We start from the raw sequence: 15807 nt of genomic DNA, 5'->3' as shown, positions 1-15807 counted from the left end.
GGTGGACAACCCATGCAACATGAATAATGGTTGAAGGGCATTTCTCCTGTTTTCTTCTTTTTGTTCATCCATGAATTTTCATAGTAGATTCATGGATGTAGTGAAAGAAGGCATGCAGAGGGTTGGTGACATGGTCCGCTGTGATGACGCTTAAAGCAAGCAGCTGAAAAAAAGAATAAATCATTTGGACTCTAGTTGCAGCTACGATTATGTTCTTCACTGATTCAATCATAGAGTAATTTTTTTATAATCAAATTTCATTAGATTCTTGTCTATACATTATAAATATTTTAAATTTATTGTCCACCATCTTTCAAAACTGAGATTCAGAACATTGCTGAGAGTAAAACCTAAATAACATCTGGTTTTCTCGTTGTGTGTGTAGGTATTTGATATTTTGCCGACACGTGGTCATCTGCAACCTGGGGATCAGCAGGCAGTCACGTTCTCTTTCTACGGCCACGAAAATATCAGCAGACAGGTGGTCGCGCAGTGCCATGTAGAGGACGGGCCTACATATGAAATCATTCTCAGAGGACACGCATCAGAAATCAGCTACACCCTTGACACCACCCATTTGGACTTTGGCCAGCAGGTGCGTATACAAGGCACCTTAATTCTTAAGTTTCTTACGGGTATCTTTATTCCAGCCAGCTCCATCTCTCCAGTGGTTAAAGTTCAAAGTGTAAGTATTTGGACTCTCAGCTTAAACACATTCAATTTAAAATAAAATAATGAAATCTACATTAAGTTACCAAATCTCAGATTTAATTTTAGTACCTTTATATTAATATAGAAAGAACTGTGTGGAGCAGTTTTAACATGAAGATAACGATAAAAGGGCTCCCATTTGACTCAGAGCCTTATAATTCACAATAGTTTTCATTTAAACTGAGGTGCAAAGAGTACAAATTATTAAAGGTAATAATGAGAATACAATTCAAAACTGCTCAGATCCAAAGCATATTGCTTTGCAAATTGCTGTTAGACCCTTCAAGAAGTGAGTTGGGTTGACCTGTGTGAATGCCTAAGAAAGGGAGGAAGGGTCAAATGATATTCGCTGAAACATTCGAAATGACACCATGTGCATCTCTCAGCTTAGTTTTGAACACTTAGAAAGTTAAACACTTACATTTACCATATTTCTATACACCAATCAGGCCTAACATTATGACCACTGTCAAGTGAAATGAATAACACTTTAAATTTTTTACATCATGGCATCTGTTAGTAGATTGGATTTGATTCAGAGTAACATGTTTTTGCTTGCCCTGCTTGGGCCCTTATGTGTAAAACTATCCTTTCTCATATTTTCATAAACCTTGAGATTAAAATAAAATGTCCATTACGGTCAATGCTTTTTTTTTGAAAAACAAATTGTTTTCTCTACCAAATTCAGTATACTCGGTCACTAGGTGGAGTACTTTGTCTGTTTGCAGTAAGCGGCTTGACATGATCATTAATAAAAGTAAAGGTACAGTTAACTTTAAAAGGCAAAACAGTGTTTCCTCTCTCCTCTTAGTCTTTGTCCTTTGCTTCTAGCTTTTTCATTGTGTAGGTGAAGTTGATGTAACCCTGACAAATACGGGCAAGGTGGGCTTCAAATACAGTATACACCCTCATAGAGAGGAGGAGGATGAAGGGGTTGGTGAGAAGGAAGCACGGCAGATGAAGGTCTTTGAACATGAGGTCAGACCTGGTTGGCCTACAGTCATTCCTGCTCAGGTGAGCTTATGAGTTTGCCATTTCAATTGTGGATGTTCAAAGCTATTTTATCACGAAAAGGATGGCTTTCCTATGTGTGTATGTGTGGTGTGTGTGTGTGTGTGTGTGCGTGTGTTTGAGACAGGGTTACCTTGATGCAGGCATGGTACAGGTTCTCCGTGTACTCTACCTTCCGGGCATTCCTGAAGTGTTTAAGAAGAAGCTTCAGATGCAGGTGGCTTTCCTACCACTGGAGGAGATCACTCTGACTGGTGTGGGAGTGTTCCCCAGGATCAGGCTGAATTTACCACGAATCATGTGTATGCACACACACACACACGCACACGCACACACACACACACACACACACACACACACACACGCACACACATGCACAGAGATGTGTTCAATCCAAAATCAATGAGCTAAAAGATGAATATTTCGCTCATTTAAATTTACTTTAAAATAGTGCTTTTGCTCAAAATAAATAAATGATTCTGCATCAGACAAAAGGGCTGAAAGTAGGACTTATAAATACATATGATTACATCAGTGTGTTACCATCTTATAGAACTATATAAGGATGTTGTCAATTATCCTTGTGAACTCATATTTCCCTCTTTTTCTCTTTAAACCAGTTTTGTTGAAAAGCATCAAGCTCAAACGGTCCATAATAGACGTCTATTGTGATAACAGTTCTTGAGACACAAATTCAACTTCTTATTTCTGCACTGTGATTTCTCTTACAGCGGAGGAGTGTTATAGTGACGTGTTACAGCAGGCCAGAACAGCTGTGGAGAAAGATGGAGTCAAAGAGAAGCTTATATATGAATTTACTGTTCGGGGAGGAGCAGCAACAGAGGCGACGCGCACACTCACAGTCAGTAACTTCATATTAGTGACACCTCACATTTTCTATACTTTTGTTCAAAAAATACCTATTAATATGTATGCTGACTTGATATTGTGGACATGTAGGGAATTTATGAGGATTTGTAGGGAAAATTAACCACAAATAAAATCCCTTATTGCAGAGGTATTTACAGTTGTAGATTGGTAAGGTTTGTGTGTTTCCTCTGTTGAGGTTTGAGTGTTATTACCACTTCTTGCCTCCCCTGCTATTCTCTGTTCTCTCTTTGACCTCTAGTATGAAGATCTGCTTCACATGGAAATTGAACGATTGTTGGTCAAAAAAAATGCTCTTGCTGTGGCTAATAACTTGCTGGAGACTGAAGAACCACAAGAGTCCTTCAGAAAGTGGAACAAGCTAATAAAGTATGTAAACACAACTACACACATGCATTTTGGTGACTCTGTTTTGAAGTGAGAACTTTGTCAAACTGTGCTGGGGAATTTGTGACTGTTTAGCTTTTTTTACTTTGTGCACTCTTGATACGATGTCATTATATCTCATTGAAAGTCCACAAATCTATAATATAATGTATAAGATACTTCAGTTCAGTATACAAAGCAAACTTATATTTAGTAAAATTATAATACATATATTCTAAACATTTTTACAGACTTTAGTCTATAACAATAAGTTATATTGCTAACATGCTTGTTTGTGCCCAGTGTTTTATTCTTATTATTTAAATCTTTTTCCCAGGTTCCAACTCCCAGAGTACATTCTGGATTTTGGTTTTGTCATTCCTGGCAAAGTCGTGAGTCGTGCTGTGAAGGTCAGCAATAATGGATCAATACCTGTGTCTTTCCATCCCACTAACAAACATCTTGGGGACACAGGTAATATAATGTCCTCCTACTTTTTTAGGTCATCATCGCAGGCAAAGACAACCTGTGTTTTTTAAAATGCTCGAAATAAGGATTAGTGGGGTCAGGTTCAGTGGTGAATCTAAATTGTCCGTAGGTGTGAATGTGAGTGTGAATGGTTGTCTGTCTCTCTGCATTAGCCCTGCATCAGGCTGGGAACCTGTCCAGGGTGTACCCTGCCTCTCATCCTGTGGTAGCTGGGATAGGCTCTCCAGCCCCCCTGCAACCTTGACAAGGATAAGCAGAAGAGAATGAATGTATGGATGGATGGTTGGATGGATGGATGGATGGATGGATGGATGGAATAAGGATATGTTTGGAAGTGTATTTAAGACAACTGGCGCTGCTTTAAAGCAGCATCAAGTATTGATTTCTTATAGTTGTTTTTTTCTAGCTTAGCATGTTCTGAAAGAAGATAATAGAAAATGTAGATTTGTAGCAGTTTTGAAACCATCTTCATGTCTAAAGCTTTTGTACACAGTGGTGAATTTAAGTATTCACCTCAAGTATCATTTTTTTAAAATTTCTCTTTAATTTAAATGATTTTAAAATAATTTATGACTCTTTTTGGTTCCTCACAGGTTTCACAGTAGACTTTGAAAGCATGAAGAACCAACCCCGTGATGAGACGAAGAGTTTCACAGTTAAATTTGACCCACAAGGAGTCAACCTGGATTTGGGTTATACGAGTGCTATTCTCCCAATCCAGGTATACACAGGCTTACACCTGTACATGTCCACAAACTAAATTTGTGTCTTTTCACTCTCCCTCTATAAGTCATTTTGGATCTAAGAGGATTTTCTTTGCTGTTACAGGTCGCAGGTGGTCCAACGGTGCAAGTGCGACTGTGTGCAGTGGTAACCATGCCAGCTGTCACAGTTTCCAGTGATACGATTCAATTTGACACTCTGCAGTGTGGCATGTGTCAGGTACACCATGATAACAATGGATGATGACTCTGTGAAAGTTCTTTTATCTTCCTATTCCTTTCTCGTCTAATATTTAATTTGAAATACTTAGTAAGTCAAAAATTGCTGTGCCTTGAAAATATTTTCCAAGGCACAGCACATTTCCCCCATTCTTTCTTCTAATTCCACCATAATAAGCAAAAAGGCTTATTAGGCTTATTAAAACAATACAAAAAAAAGAGTACAAACAATATTTGTAGTGTATACAAAATTATTACAAAAATCAAGCAAACGATAATAGCGATTCAGTTTCACCATCTAAGTGTATAAATAAGGCTCAAATATTTATATTAACTCTCTGTCTGCGTTTTTTGTTTTTTGTTTTTTTTTGTTTTTAAGCTCTACTGTTATTCCATTGCATACAAAAACCAAATTCACAACTTTAACTCATGTTTCATCTTTTTAATCCATCTTTTATATACTTTGTGTATAAATTGAATTTATTTTCTTCATTTGTGATTGGACTAAAAGATGTAGGTAGAATCATATAACCATCCACAGTCAGATGATACAGAGAACCAGTGGGTACTTTCATTCAAATATAGCACCTTTCAAGACAAAGATCACAAAGTGCTTCACAAAAAAACAATAAAAATTTAAAAACAAAAACAGAATAAAGAACGAGGTAACTAAATGCAAATCAGAAAGATGAGTTGGGTTTTTTTTTTATTATAAGAGACCACTGAGTCCACAGATCTAAAACTTAAAGGGAGAGACTTCCAGCGTCTGTGGCCCATTCTGGCAAAAGCGCTGTGTCCTTTAGTTTTCAGCTTGTATGATGTACAGTAACTGTGTCCTTATCAGAAGACCTCAGGGACCTCTTGGGGACGTATTGCTGCAAAAGTTTAATGATTTAAGCTGGTGCTTGACCATTAAGAGCTCTAAAAGTCATAACCAGATGTCACAGTCTGTGCTTGCTGACTGTGTGGAGTGTGAATAGTGGACCCAAACGCAGACAAAACGAACGTGGAACGTAATTTGGTTTTAACAAAAACCGAGCTGTTTAATATAGCTGATGGAAAAAATACTAAACAAAGGGCAAGGTATGAAACTAAACAATAACCTAAACTGAGTAAACTAGAATTAAACATGGAAAAACCCTGAACACGGCCATGGAAAAATCTGGACACGAGGAACATGAATACCTGGAACATGAAACATGGAAAGCAGGTGACCTGACAACAAATGACAGAAAACTCACTAAATACACAGAGAGGTGACGAGGAGAGTGGAAACACATGGGGAACACAGCTGAAATGAACATGACCCCACAAACAAAACTAAACACACTGAACAGGGAACATGAGACTGTCAAAACAAAAAAGGAAACATAGGGAGACGTAGACTGGGACACGCGAGCTTGACACAAGGGTCGAGGTAAGGCAGACATGAGAGCCAGAGAGAGGGAGTGAGGGAACACGAGAGAGAGGGAGGAGGAACATAACTCAGACACAAAGGATGAGGAAGACCTAAACACAGGGTACACGACAGACTCATACACCGAAGACATGACACTATGGACAATGTAGTGGGGACACACAGACATGGGAGGAACCTAAATAGACAAGAACTAAATAGAGAAACATAGGGTTCAAACATAGAACTAATAAATGCATGGATAACAATTTCCAGTTTAGAGCATGATACAATGGTACTTAACCTAGAAATATTTCTTAAGTGATAAAAACATCTTTGTGTAATTTAAGTTTTCTAGGCTTAAAAATTATTGCATTTTGAAAAACAATACTTAATTCATTTTAACCAGGTGAACATAAATTGAGCTGATGTGCAACTTAAAAAATCAGTCGAGACAAGAATCTTTTTGTTTCAATGATCAGTGAAAATCAGAAATGGTTCCGCCAGGTACAGGTGCTTAATCCTCAGGCTGGCTGAAACAGACAGAAAAACCTGAAAACATTTACAACATGCATGACTGACTTCAGAATGCGAAGGAAGGCATATTTTTCTCCAAAACATTGACTAAGAGATAATAGATCCTGACTGAGTTAGAACAGATACTAAAATACAGTAAGTAGATGATGTGTGTATAAAACAGTTATTAACAGTTAATGAAAGTGGTTATTTTTATGTATTTAACAAATATACTGGGTCTGCTACTTTTGTTAGTGTTTGTTTTGAAAACATTAATGGGTTCAAACATGTTTGAATTACATTGTGGCCTTAAGACAACAATTCTGATGCTAAAGATCCAAATGGGACACACACACAAAAAAAAAAAAAAAGAATTGCAGTGTGTTCCACTGAGATGAAAAAAATATATGCAATTACAGTAAAATCTATTATTCAAAGCTAACCACATTTGCAAATTTCTCATCTCTATATTTCTTTTCTTGGACTTGAGCATCTTTATATAATTCACAGTCCTTAGTTATCATTACTGGGCCATGGTGCAGCCTTTCACATCATCTTTTATTTTAAATTTGCCTTTTTTTTTTTTTACCAGTTCTTCCTTTAAGTTTCTTCTGATTGGCTGTTCCTCACAATTAACAGTTTTGAACAGCAGGTAGGCACAGCTGTCAAGCACAGAGCTCTAACTGGGCTCACTGTGGTGCCCTCCTACATATAGTTACCAAGAAATTTATTTATTTATTTTTTTAAATTTTATTTATTTAGGACAGTGCATGTTAATGAACATAAATGTAAAAAAAAAAATGACATGAATGTAAACATACCAGATTATAGCCAAGGGCTAATTTCCATCTGTTATCCTTAAGCATAAAAAATAGACATAATAATTCATAAAAATTCATCATTCATTCATAATAAAAACTCCATCACCAAACTCACACATACACACCATTCTGTTCCCAACAAAACATTAAAACTGTACAACTCATACATGATCACACACTTGATTTGTCCATAACCAGTTTTTAACCTTTGCCTTAAACAAACTGAGTGTAGAGCATTCTCTAACTGGTTGAGGAAGACTGTTCCACAGATGGCCTCCCTTAACAGAGAGGACGTTCTGCCCAAATGCTGTCCGTCTGTAGGGTATAAACAAGTCTCCTCAGATTGTAGCTCGAGTGGTCCTGTCTGAGCTTTCTTTATGCCTAATGAACTGCTTTAGTGGTGGTGGAGCAAGGGAGTGTAAGACTTTATATATTAAACACACTCTTTTAAGTTTCACTAAGTTATTGAAGTTCATGTAATTTATGTTTTTTTAACACATGACAGTGGTGGTGGGAAGTCGGTTTTTTGTCAAGTAGTTTTAAACTTCTTTTATAAATGTTTTCAATAGTTTTAAGTGTTGTTGGACAAGCAAGTGACCAGGACGTCAAACAATAGTCGATATGAGAGATGATCATTGAGTAAAAATAAGTTTTTGCAACATTCATATTTAAATTATTACGTATATGATTAAAATTTCGATTATTAAATTTAAGTACCTGGGACTCTTTATTTATGTGACTCTTGAAGGATAATGTTGGGTCTAGAATGACCCCAAGATATTTAAATTCTGGAGCTAATTCAAGCTCTACTCCATCCAGGAATATGTTTGACTGCTTCAAGTTTATGGGGCGTTTTGAAAATTACATACAGACAGTTCCGGTAAATCAGTGAATTGTCAGACCTATACTGTACATTCGAACCTTTGGTATTCTAAAGGCATGAGTAAATCTCATTAATTGAAACCAGTTTTAACTTGCAGTAATGCGATGTCATTATATTTAATGACATATTGTTGTGCAAAATGTAAGAATTTCTTTATAACCCAACAGATGAAGACAATACAGCTGCTGAACCATGAGTCTGTGCCGTGTCACTGGAGCATAGCTGAGGAGGTTAAGCCTTTTAAAAAGGTATGACTGTTGTTATTTTGTGGATAATATAAAAAATGGAATCCACAGGCCATCTGTGTTGTGCCAAGAAAGATATCAGATAGAGAGAAATACAATAAATGTGATGCCTGCATTTGTTCTTGTTCTCACTCAGATCGATAAGTTCCTGCCCCTCTACAAGCGTAAAAAAGCCTTGCAGGAGCAGCGCCCACCTCCAGTGGTGTTTGAGATGTTTCCCTCCTCTGGTGTGCTGTCCCCTGGTGAACGGGTCAATGTCCACATAAAGTTCAAGCCTGCTGATGGGGTGAACTGCTTTTAATATTAGAACAATAACTGTTAGATATAATTAGTAGCATAACATCATACTGCTTAATCATGAAAAAGTAGCAAGAGAACGTGATATAAAATATGACAAAAGACCTACTGTTTTGCTCTATTTGTCTTTCAGTGTCCTTACAACAGACGGCTAGTGGTGCGAGTCACTGACAGCACCCAGGAGGTGTTCATCACAGCTCAGGGTCAGGGTGAGGATCCACATCTCGAGTTCTGCCCTTCGGTACTCGAGCTGGGCCCTTGTCTCCCTGCCAGCACTGATGTTGAAGCTGAGGTTACAGTGAAAAACCCCTGTTCTTTCCCCATTGAGTTTTACTCCCTGGAGTTTGACACACAGTATCTCCAGGAAGAAGAGGTAGCACTTTTTTTCTAAAGTCTCAGAAATATTGTTGCAAATTTACTTTAAAATGAAGTGCATGATTTTTAAAGGCAAGGCTACAAGTGGTGTAGTAATATGAAGAGATTATGTGATTTCCTTTCATTGGTAAAATATGGCATGATTAAAAAGGCATCAGAGAAAGAGACAAAGTAGAAATGCTGTGCAATGCAATTTTTTCACTACAGTTAATCTCACACAGCTTTCCTGAATTAAATGATCTGTTTTTGTCTTTTGCATTATGTGGTGTCTCTAATAAGACATTTTTTTCTGGGTTTTTAACTGCCCTCTCTTCTCATGGTCACATGCAGATTCTGCGTTTGATGCAGGATTATAAAGACAACAGTGTGTTACTACTTCCTCCACGTGTCCCGGGAGAAGGGCTTCCCTCAGAACTGCTGGACTATTACAAGGAGTATTGCTCCAAGATGAAAGACGAAGGTATCTTTAAAGATACCTAAGCAGCTATTGATAATATACACACAGTTATGTCAGCACATATTTGTTTTAATGTCTGTCATAATGTCACTTTTAATCGATCTGTGTGCCCCAGAGCTGAAGGCAGGTACGGGTCATGACGATCAAAATGAAGACACACAGGGAGGAAAAAATAAGCCTAAACTAGATGAAGACCACCCAGAAATTAGAACTACAGGTGTGAAACCACCTGAAATGTGTAAGTACAGCAAGTTTCTTCTTTGTTGGTTCTCAGTCATCCAGGCTATGATCACCTTGAGTTGAAAGCAACAGGACTTCTTTGTAATGTCCTTTAAGATGTTTCACTTCTCATCTAGCAGTTCATAAAAAAATGCCATCAATTTTCAGACTTGTGTAATTTTCTTTGCAAACATTAATTTGCTTGTAAAATTAACATTTAAATTCAAATTCAGTTTTCTCAGAATTGACCAGATTGGCGAGCAGCGAGAGTCTAAGACAGTTCGAGATGACCCCTATCTGCAGAGCAGTTGCCCGACATATGGGTGTTGACCTGTCACCTGAGGCTCTGATTGGACGCAACTGCAGAGGCATTGCTATTATCGTATATGGAGCCCCACTGACAGGTTTAAAAACACATTCTGCAATGAAAGAATTTAAATAACGATAGTGTATAAAACAATCATCCCCTGCTGGAGTCAGTTAACTTGATATAAAAGGTGTGTGTGTGTGTATATGTGTGTGTCTCTTTTTTTTCAGATAAGAGCAGCATAGCAGCTGCTCTGGCACTTCGGTATGGAGCAGCGTGCCTCTGTGTTGATGATGTGGTTACAGATATGCTTTTAAATGGCACTTCACCGGTTAGCCTGACAGCAAGACAACTCTTTGACTTTGCTGCTACAGAGCATGCTCAGAAAAATGCTAAGGAAGCTGGTAAGCTGGAAGCTAGAAAGCAGCTTGTGATGGAAAAATGAGTAACACCTTTAACTGGTCATTTTCAGTTTTAAGTAAACGGTTAAGAGCTGGGCTGCAGCGTGATTCAGCTGTCAAAGGAAAAGAGGGGCAGATTGCCAGTTTATTGCATGGTCTGAAAAAAGCATCATCTTTAAAAACCGTCCCAAAACACAGATACATGTTTCAAAATCAGAAAGGTTTTAATATGGTTAGAAAACTGAAATTAAATTATGAATTTATCGTTGGTGTGAACAGGTCAAAACAAAAGACACAAAAAATTGCCTGATATCAGGCAGCAATACCAACTCTTTATAGCCTGACTCTCACATCTGCAACCAGGCAAACACAAAGAGGACAGAAGAGTAAACCTTCTCTATATGTGATTGTTGGTTTTTATTAAACTGTTTTGTTTGTTTTTTCATTTAGCTAAACACATATTAATAGTTGTACTACAAAGTGATGAAGAAAATGTACACGGCAGTATAAAAACTCATCAGAATTTAGAAAATGGTCTAAAAATGAAAATTTCCTTGGGACTAAACCATTAGAACCTACACTTACTGTATCCTCTGCAGCAAATTAAATGAAGCTTACCCCCATCCTTAGAGATATTTCAGATCTTTTACAGTAAGGCAGGATACCATAGCAGAAGAGTAACTAAAAATTACCCACCTGCTACCAGGTCTGGTCATTGAGGAAACGTCTGGATCAGGACCCACAGCACCTCTTGAAGCCTCCGATCCAGATTCATCGCCTTTTATACAAAATACAGCCAACAACTGTGAGGACAACAGTAGTGAAAATGACTCCAAGGCTCCCCTGATGACTGAAAATCAACACATTGTCCATTGTCTGGTACATTTTCTCGAAGTATCTCCGTATCTGTTGTCTTTGAGCTTTTCACAGGACTTTATTTTGTTTGTTTTTACTTTTTCTTTCTGTTTTAATGTATTTCTTTTCTCTATGAATTGGTGGTCTGGTCCTTGCTTTGCAGTTAAATAATTCATTTAAATTTCATTTCCTTTACACCTCTATACAAAACTATTGTATAAACTGTGAATACAGAGTAATTGTTACTCATAGAAAACCAATTTATTTAGTGTGATTTTGCTTCAGGGAGGAGATGTGACCACACTGAGGAGTCTGTTGCCTGAGCATTTACTGGTTGATATCCTAGCAGAAAGATTTCAGGTGAGGTATTACATGGTGTGTATATACAGAAAAGTGCAAACTGAATAACTCTTAGCCAGTGCTGTGCAATAAATTGGCACAAATAAGGAATGTTTTCTCTCATGTTTCTCTAGTTATTTTGTAATTCTCTCTAATGTTGGTGCTTACGTTGTGATTACAGTTAAGCGATTGTTATCGTGGAATAGTGATTGATGGCCTGGACTCAGCGTACACTCGGGTTCCAGCGAGCACTCTGCAGGTTGTTCTCAAGGCCTTAAGTAACCGCAAACACATCTATTTGGTCAACTTATCTGACTCTTATACAGCCCTGAAGGCACGGGAAAAAGCTCAAAGCGAAGCTGAAGGTAAAACATTTACAGACAGAAATTCTTATACCTGTGAACAGAACTTATAGTTGTCACGTTTATGTATTGAATTGGATAAATGACCAAAACTGTGTGTGTGTGTGTTTCAGAGGCTCTGCAGAAGGAGAAAGCTGCCAAGGAGGAACAATGGCTGCAGGACATGGATGAGGAGGAGTATAATGCTCTGCCACAGGAGGTGAAGGAGCGCATCAACAAAAAACACAGAGAGGAATTCCGACAGCAGAAGTTCAGGTATTGACAATATTTATTTTTTTCAGTGAGGTTTTAATTTCTAGTTTTACCAAACTGCACAAAGTCAAAACTGATGTTTTAGCTTGATGAAATGGACACAGTCATCAATGGTATGATCAACATGCCTAGTGAGGCTCAGTTCTCTGGGTGAAAATGCCTTGTTGATGCCAGAGGTCAGAGGAGAATGTTCAAACTGCTTCAAGCTGATAGGAAGACAACAATAATTCAGATAACCACTTATTACAACCCAAGGTATGTAGAAAAATCGGGTCCGTCCTGCCTTGTATCAAGAGTTCAGGCTGACGGTGGTGTAATGGTATCAGGGGTATTTTCTCTTGTTCCCTAAGTACCAGCTGAGCATTGTTTAAACACCACGCACACACAAGCCTTTCTGATTGCTGTAGCTGTCCATGTCCATCCCTTTATGACCACAGTGACCACATCTGCTGAGGGCTGTTTCCAGCAGGATAACACACCATGTCACAGATCATAGAGCGTCTCAAACTGGTTTCTTGATGGTCTCCATGAAATTCATTTTATTTTACTCAAATAACTTTCCTAGTCACACAGTCTCTATCCAATATAGCAGCTTTGGAGTGAAAGCCGAATCAGATATGCAGCTGACAAATCTGCAGCAACTGTTCAATCTCTTTCATGTCAGTAATAAATAATCAATACATAATATGTGCTTTAACATTTATATCAATAATGGTTTAGAATATGGCATAAGCCACTATAACCACATTTTGAGGTATTTGATGTCATTCATTTTCTTCTTAAACCAGTTATAGACTTAGATTTACTATATCTACCATGTAATAAAAGCCCTCATAGGGATCATAAATATAGAGACTTGAAACTACTTCTTGCTTCCTTCTACATCCAGGAATATTGTGCACAGTTTTATTTATGCTGAGCATGCACAGTTTCACTCAAATACCAGGAATATATTCAAGTTCAAATGAAGGTAACTAAAAACAATTCACTTGTGTGTAAGGGAGCAGATGGCGAAAGAGCTGGAAGAAAAGAGGCAACAGGAAGAGAACCAAAGGTTAAAAGAGGTGGGTGGAAAGAAGGACATTAAAGAACCATCAAGGAAGAAGAGCTTGCTGGGGGTAAAGCAGGTCTGTATCCAGTCTGAAGACCAGCAAATACAGAGAAAAATTAGAGCACTGAATTAATTTCTCCCCTTTCCTCTGTAGTCAACATTGAATGTGCTAAGGGCGTCTTCTGTTAACGACTCCAAAGAGCAATTAGGGGACACAAGAGAGCAATGTCATCTAAATGAAGGTGCAGACAAGTGTAAAAAAAACATGTAATATTTTATAAAATGTAATATAGAGCAAAAAATGAAACGGTTTATAGAGTGCAGCATAATCAGTTACTGAGTGACGTCTGGTCATTATTCCTACAGAGCATCATAGCAAAGAGGCCGATGATCCACAGAAGCAGACAGAAGGAACCACAGGTTCTCCTCAACCCACAGACACACTGGAGATAGACAAGGTAAATTAAGCTTAGCAACGATGTCAACACACTCAACCCCAGTGCATTATTTAAAATGGTAGATATGTATAGCAGACTAATTACCTACTTTGTAACTTACTGGAGTTTTTATACTGCATGTTTGGGATACATTATTTCATAAGATTGTGTAATGTTATACAACAAATCAGATATGAGGAATGATGGAATAATAAATTGAGATGAGTTCTTACTATTTTAACAACATGTCTGATTTTTTTCAAGTATGTTTTGAATACTTACTTGATTTTAATTTGAGAAAAAAGGGATTCAAGAAACAAAAGTACTTCTTGTAGGCCTATCTGTTACTATGTGTGCTGTGAAATCTTCAGCTTCTCTTACTTTAGTTTTTAAAACCACTCAATAAAGAATTAATGATTTACTCTGCAATCCAGTGTCTTGCATTCTGCACAGGATCTAATTACATTAAAGTATTTAATTTTGCTTTTATATCCAACATGAATCATGTGTTGTTGCCAGAATACAGAAACTGTAAATGTGAAGAGTGCAGGAGAAGAAAAAGAGTTGAAAGATGGAAAACAAGCAGGGGAGAGGAATCAAAAAGACAGAACAAGAAGACAGGGCTTACCTGCTGGGAAGGTTTGTACAAATATGCCATTTAAGGGCTCTTTGTTAAGTCAATAACATAAAATCTGAGGCCTGTATTACAAAGCAGGATTTAGTTCAAGTAACTTTGGGTCCAATCCTGGGTTTCCATACTTCTCATTCAGATGCTTCGTACTCACCTTGGTAACTTATGCTGTAAACCTAACCTGTTCTGGTGCATATTATGTTCTACATTAGAGGTTAACAGACTCACATCATTGCCTACTAACCATTCAAGTGCCACCATTCCTTCATTCTCCATTGCTCACCATACCCCCATTCAGTCCCGGGTGGAGAACCTGCAGTCTAAGTTCTGTCAATACGAGGAGAGCCAAGCCCTGGTGGAGCATATCCTGCAGCACTGGGACCGGCGCCGGGGATTGTTGTTGGTCCCACTCCCCACTGAAGATGCTTTAGGGTCAGCTGAAGTTACAACAGGGAAGCAGGTGCGTTAGCTGGCCAACACACCTGGTGGTCCTCCACCAGGTGGCCCTCCAATCCCTCCTTTTTTTTTTAACTTAAATGTAAGACTGCTTGGAAAATTGGAAAGGTGTGCTATAATTCTTTATCCTTGTTTGAATCCAAAATATTTTTTCCATCTACACAGTCCTCTGCTGATAAGAAGAGCAGGAGAGTCAGTAACAAGCTCATATCACCTTTGCACAGTCAAATAGCAGGACTGTCAGAAGCAGAGAAGGCAGACGACAAGGCATCTCCTCTGGACATTCCATATATTGTGTTAAATGTAACAGAAAAAGACTACATGAGCATCATAAGCAGCTCTTTGCCTGCCCTAGATGAGGTATAGCATCATTTCACAGATCTTTCATTTTTATAAAATTATTAATTATGTTTCTGTTGAAAATGAAATTATTCTTTCATAAGTTTAAGATGAATTCCTAATCTATTTTCTTTTCTGCTTTGGTCTCATTAGGTGTTGGATGATTTAGGGATAGGTCCTAGTGGCCCTCCAATCCCTCCTTCTGTCACCTTCTCTGTCGTTCCTTTTCCCAAAAAACGAGAGCAAGCTAAACTAGAACAGACCTGTTTCACCTTCCTGGTTCCTTCAGGGCTGGATGAAAAGGACAAGGACAAGAAAGAGGACGAGCTGCAAGCATCCGTTTTAAAGTTATCGGTAATGTCTAAACAAAAAAAATCATTCTTAATTTGAGGCAAAATCTGAAACACAAGCAACATGGACCTCATGTCCATTTAACCCACACAAGCTTATTTTGGTGTTAAAAGCATGAAATTTTAGGTTTTTAAGTCAGAACACTGTTTGTCTGCTGTTTTTGTAAAGGAAGAGGCAACAGGCTCTAAAGGTCATGGCAAGGCCACCATTAAGGACAGCACAGTGGCGAAGGACAAGGATAAAACGGGCCGAGAGATTCACAGGAGCAAGAAACAGACTTCCGCCAAAACAAAAGCACAGGGACCAGAGCGTCTCGGGTCACGTTCGCATGCCTCCTTCCACCCCGAGGACACTGACCAGGAAGAACATCAAGCAAGCTTGGAACGAAAACGCAGCCATATGTAAGACGTA

General features: G+C 38.2%; 1 protein-coding gene across 1 annotated transcript in view; it reads left to right on the top strand.

Moving 5' to 3' along the window:
* LOC146690494 (axonemal central pair apparatus protein HYDIN-like) overlaps positions 1 to 15807 on the top strand; it is a 55253-nt gene that overhangs the window by 15651 nt on the left and 23795 nt on the right. The window contains exons 26-52 of the mRNA XM_085435605.1: positions 386 to 595; positions 1543 to 1725; positions 1850 to 2024; positions 2454 to 2584; positions 2852 to 2979; positions 3314 to 3450; positions 4059 to 4186; positions 4294 to 4407; positions 8190 to 8270; positions 8404 to 8553; positions 8698 to 8937; positions 9270 to 9399; positions 9512 to 9634; positions 9849 to 10019; positions 10153 to 10326; positions 11030 to 11202; positions 11464 to 11538; positions 11699 to 11882; positions 11993 to 12134; positions 13132 to 13258; positions 13337 to 13424; positions 13549 to 13640; positions 14139 to 14258; positions 14549 to 14710; positions 14872 to 15066; positions 15199 to 15399; positions 15565 to 15797. Coding sequence (XP_085291731.1) covers positions 386 to 595; positions 1543 to 1725; positions 1850 to 2024; positions 2454 to 2584; positions 2852 to 2979; positions 3314 to 3450; positions 4059 to 4186; positions 4294 to 4407; positions 8190 to 8270; positions 8404 to 8553; positions 8698 to 8937; positions 9270 to 9399; positions 9512 to 9634; positions 9849 to 10019; positions 10153 to 10326; positions 11030 to 11202; positions 11464 to 11538; positions 11699 to 11882; positions 11993 to 12134; positions 13132 to 13258; positions 13337 to 13424; positions 13549 to 13640; positions 14139 to 14258; positions 14549 to 14710; positions 14872 to 15066; positions 15199 to 15399; positions 15565 to 15797 — 4067 coding nt within the window. The remainder of the gene's footprint in view (positions 1 to 385; positions 596 to 1542; positions 1726 to 1849; positions 2025 to 2453; positions 2585 to 2851; positions 2980 to 3313; positions 3451 to 4058; positions 4187 to 4293; positions 4408 to 8189; positions 8271 to 8403; positions 8554 to 8697; positions 8938 to 9269; positions 9400 to 9511; positions 9635 to 9848; positions 10020 to 10152; positions 10327 to 11029; positions 11203 to 11463; positions 11539 to 11698; positions 11883 to 11992; positions 12135 to 13131; positions 13259 to 13336; positions 13425 to 13548; positions 13641 to 14138; positions 14259 to 14548; positions 14711 to 14871; positions 15067 to 15198; positions 15400 to 15564; positions 15798 to 15807) is intronic.

Source organism: Copadichromis virginalis, linkage group LG16 (assembly GCF_057382275.1).
Source record: "Copadichromis virginalis isolate Kocher_CV1m ecotype Utaka linkage group LG16, C_Virginalis_male_GT1.1, whole genome shotgun sequence".
NCBI classification, from domain to species: domain Eukaryota; kingdom Metazoa; phylum Chordata; class Actinopteri; order Cichliformes; family Cichlidae; genus Copadichromis; species Copadichromis virginalis.
The sequence above is the reverse complement of the archived record's forward strand: the minus strand, read 5'-3'. Positions and strand labels throughout refer to the sequence as shown.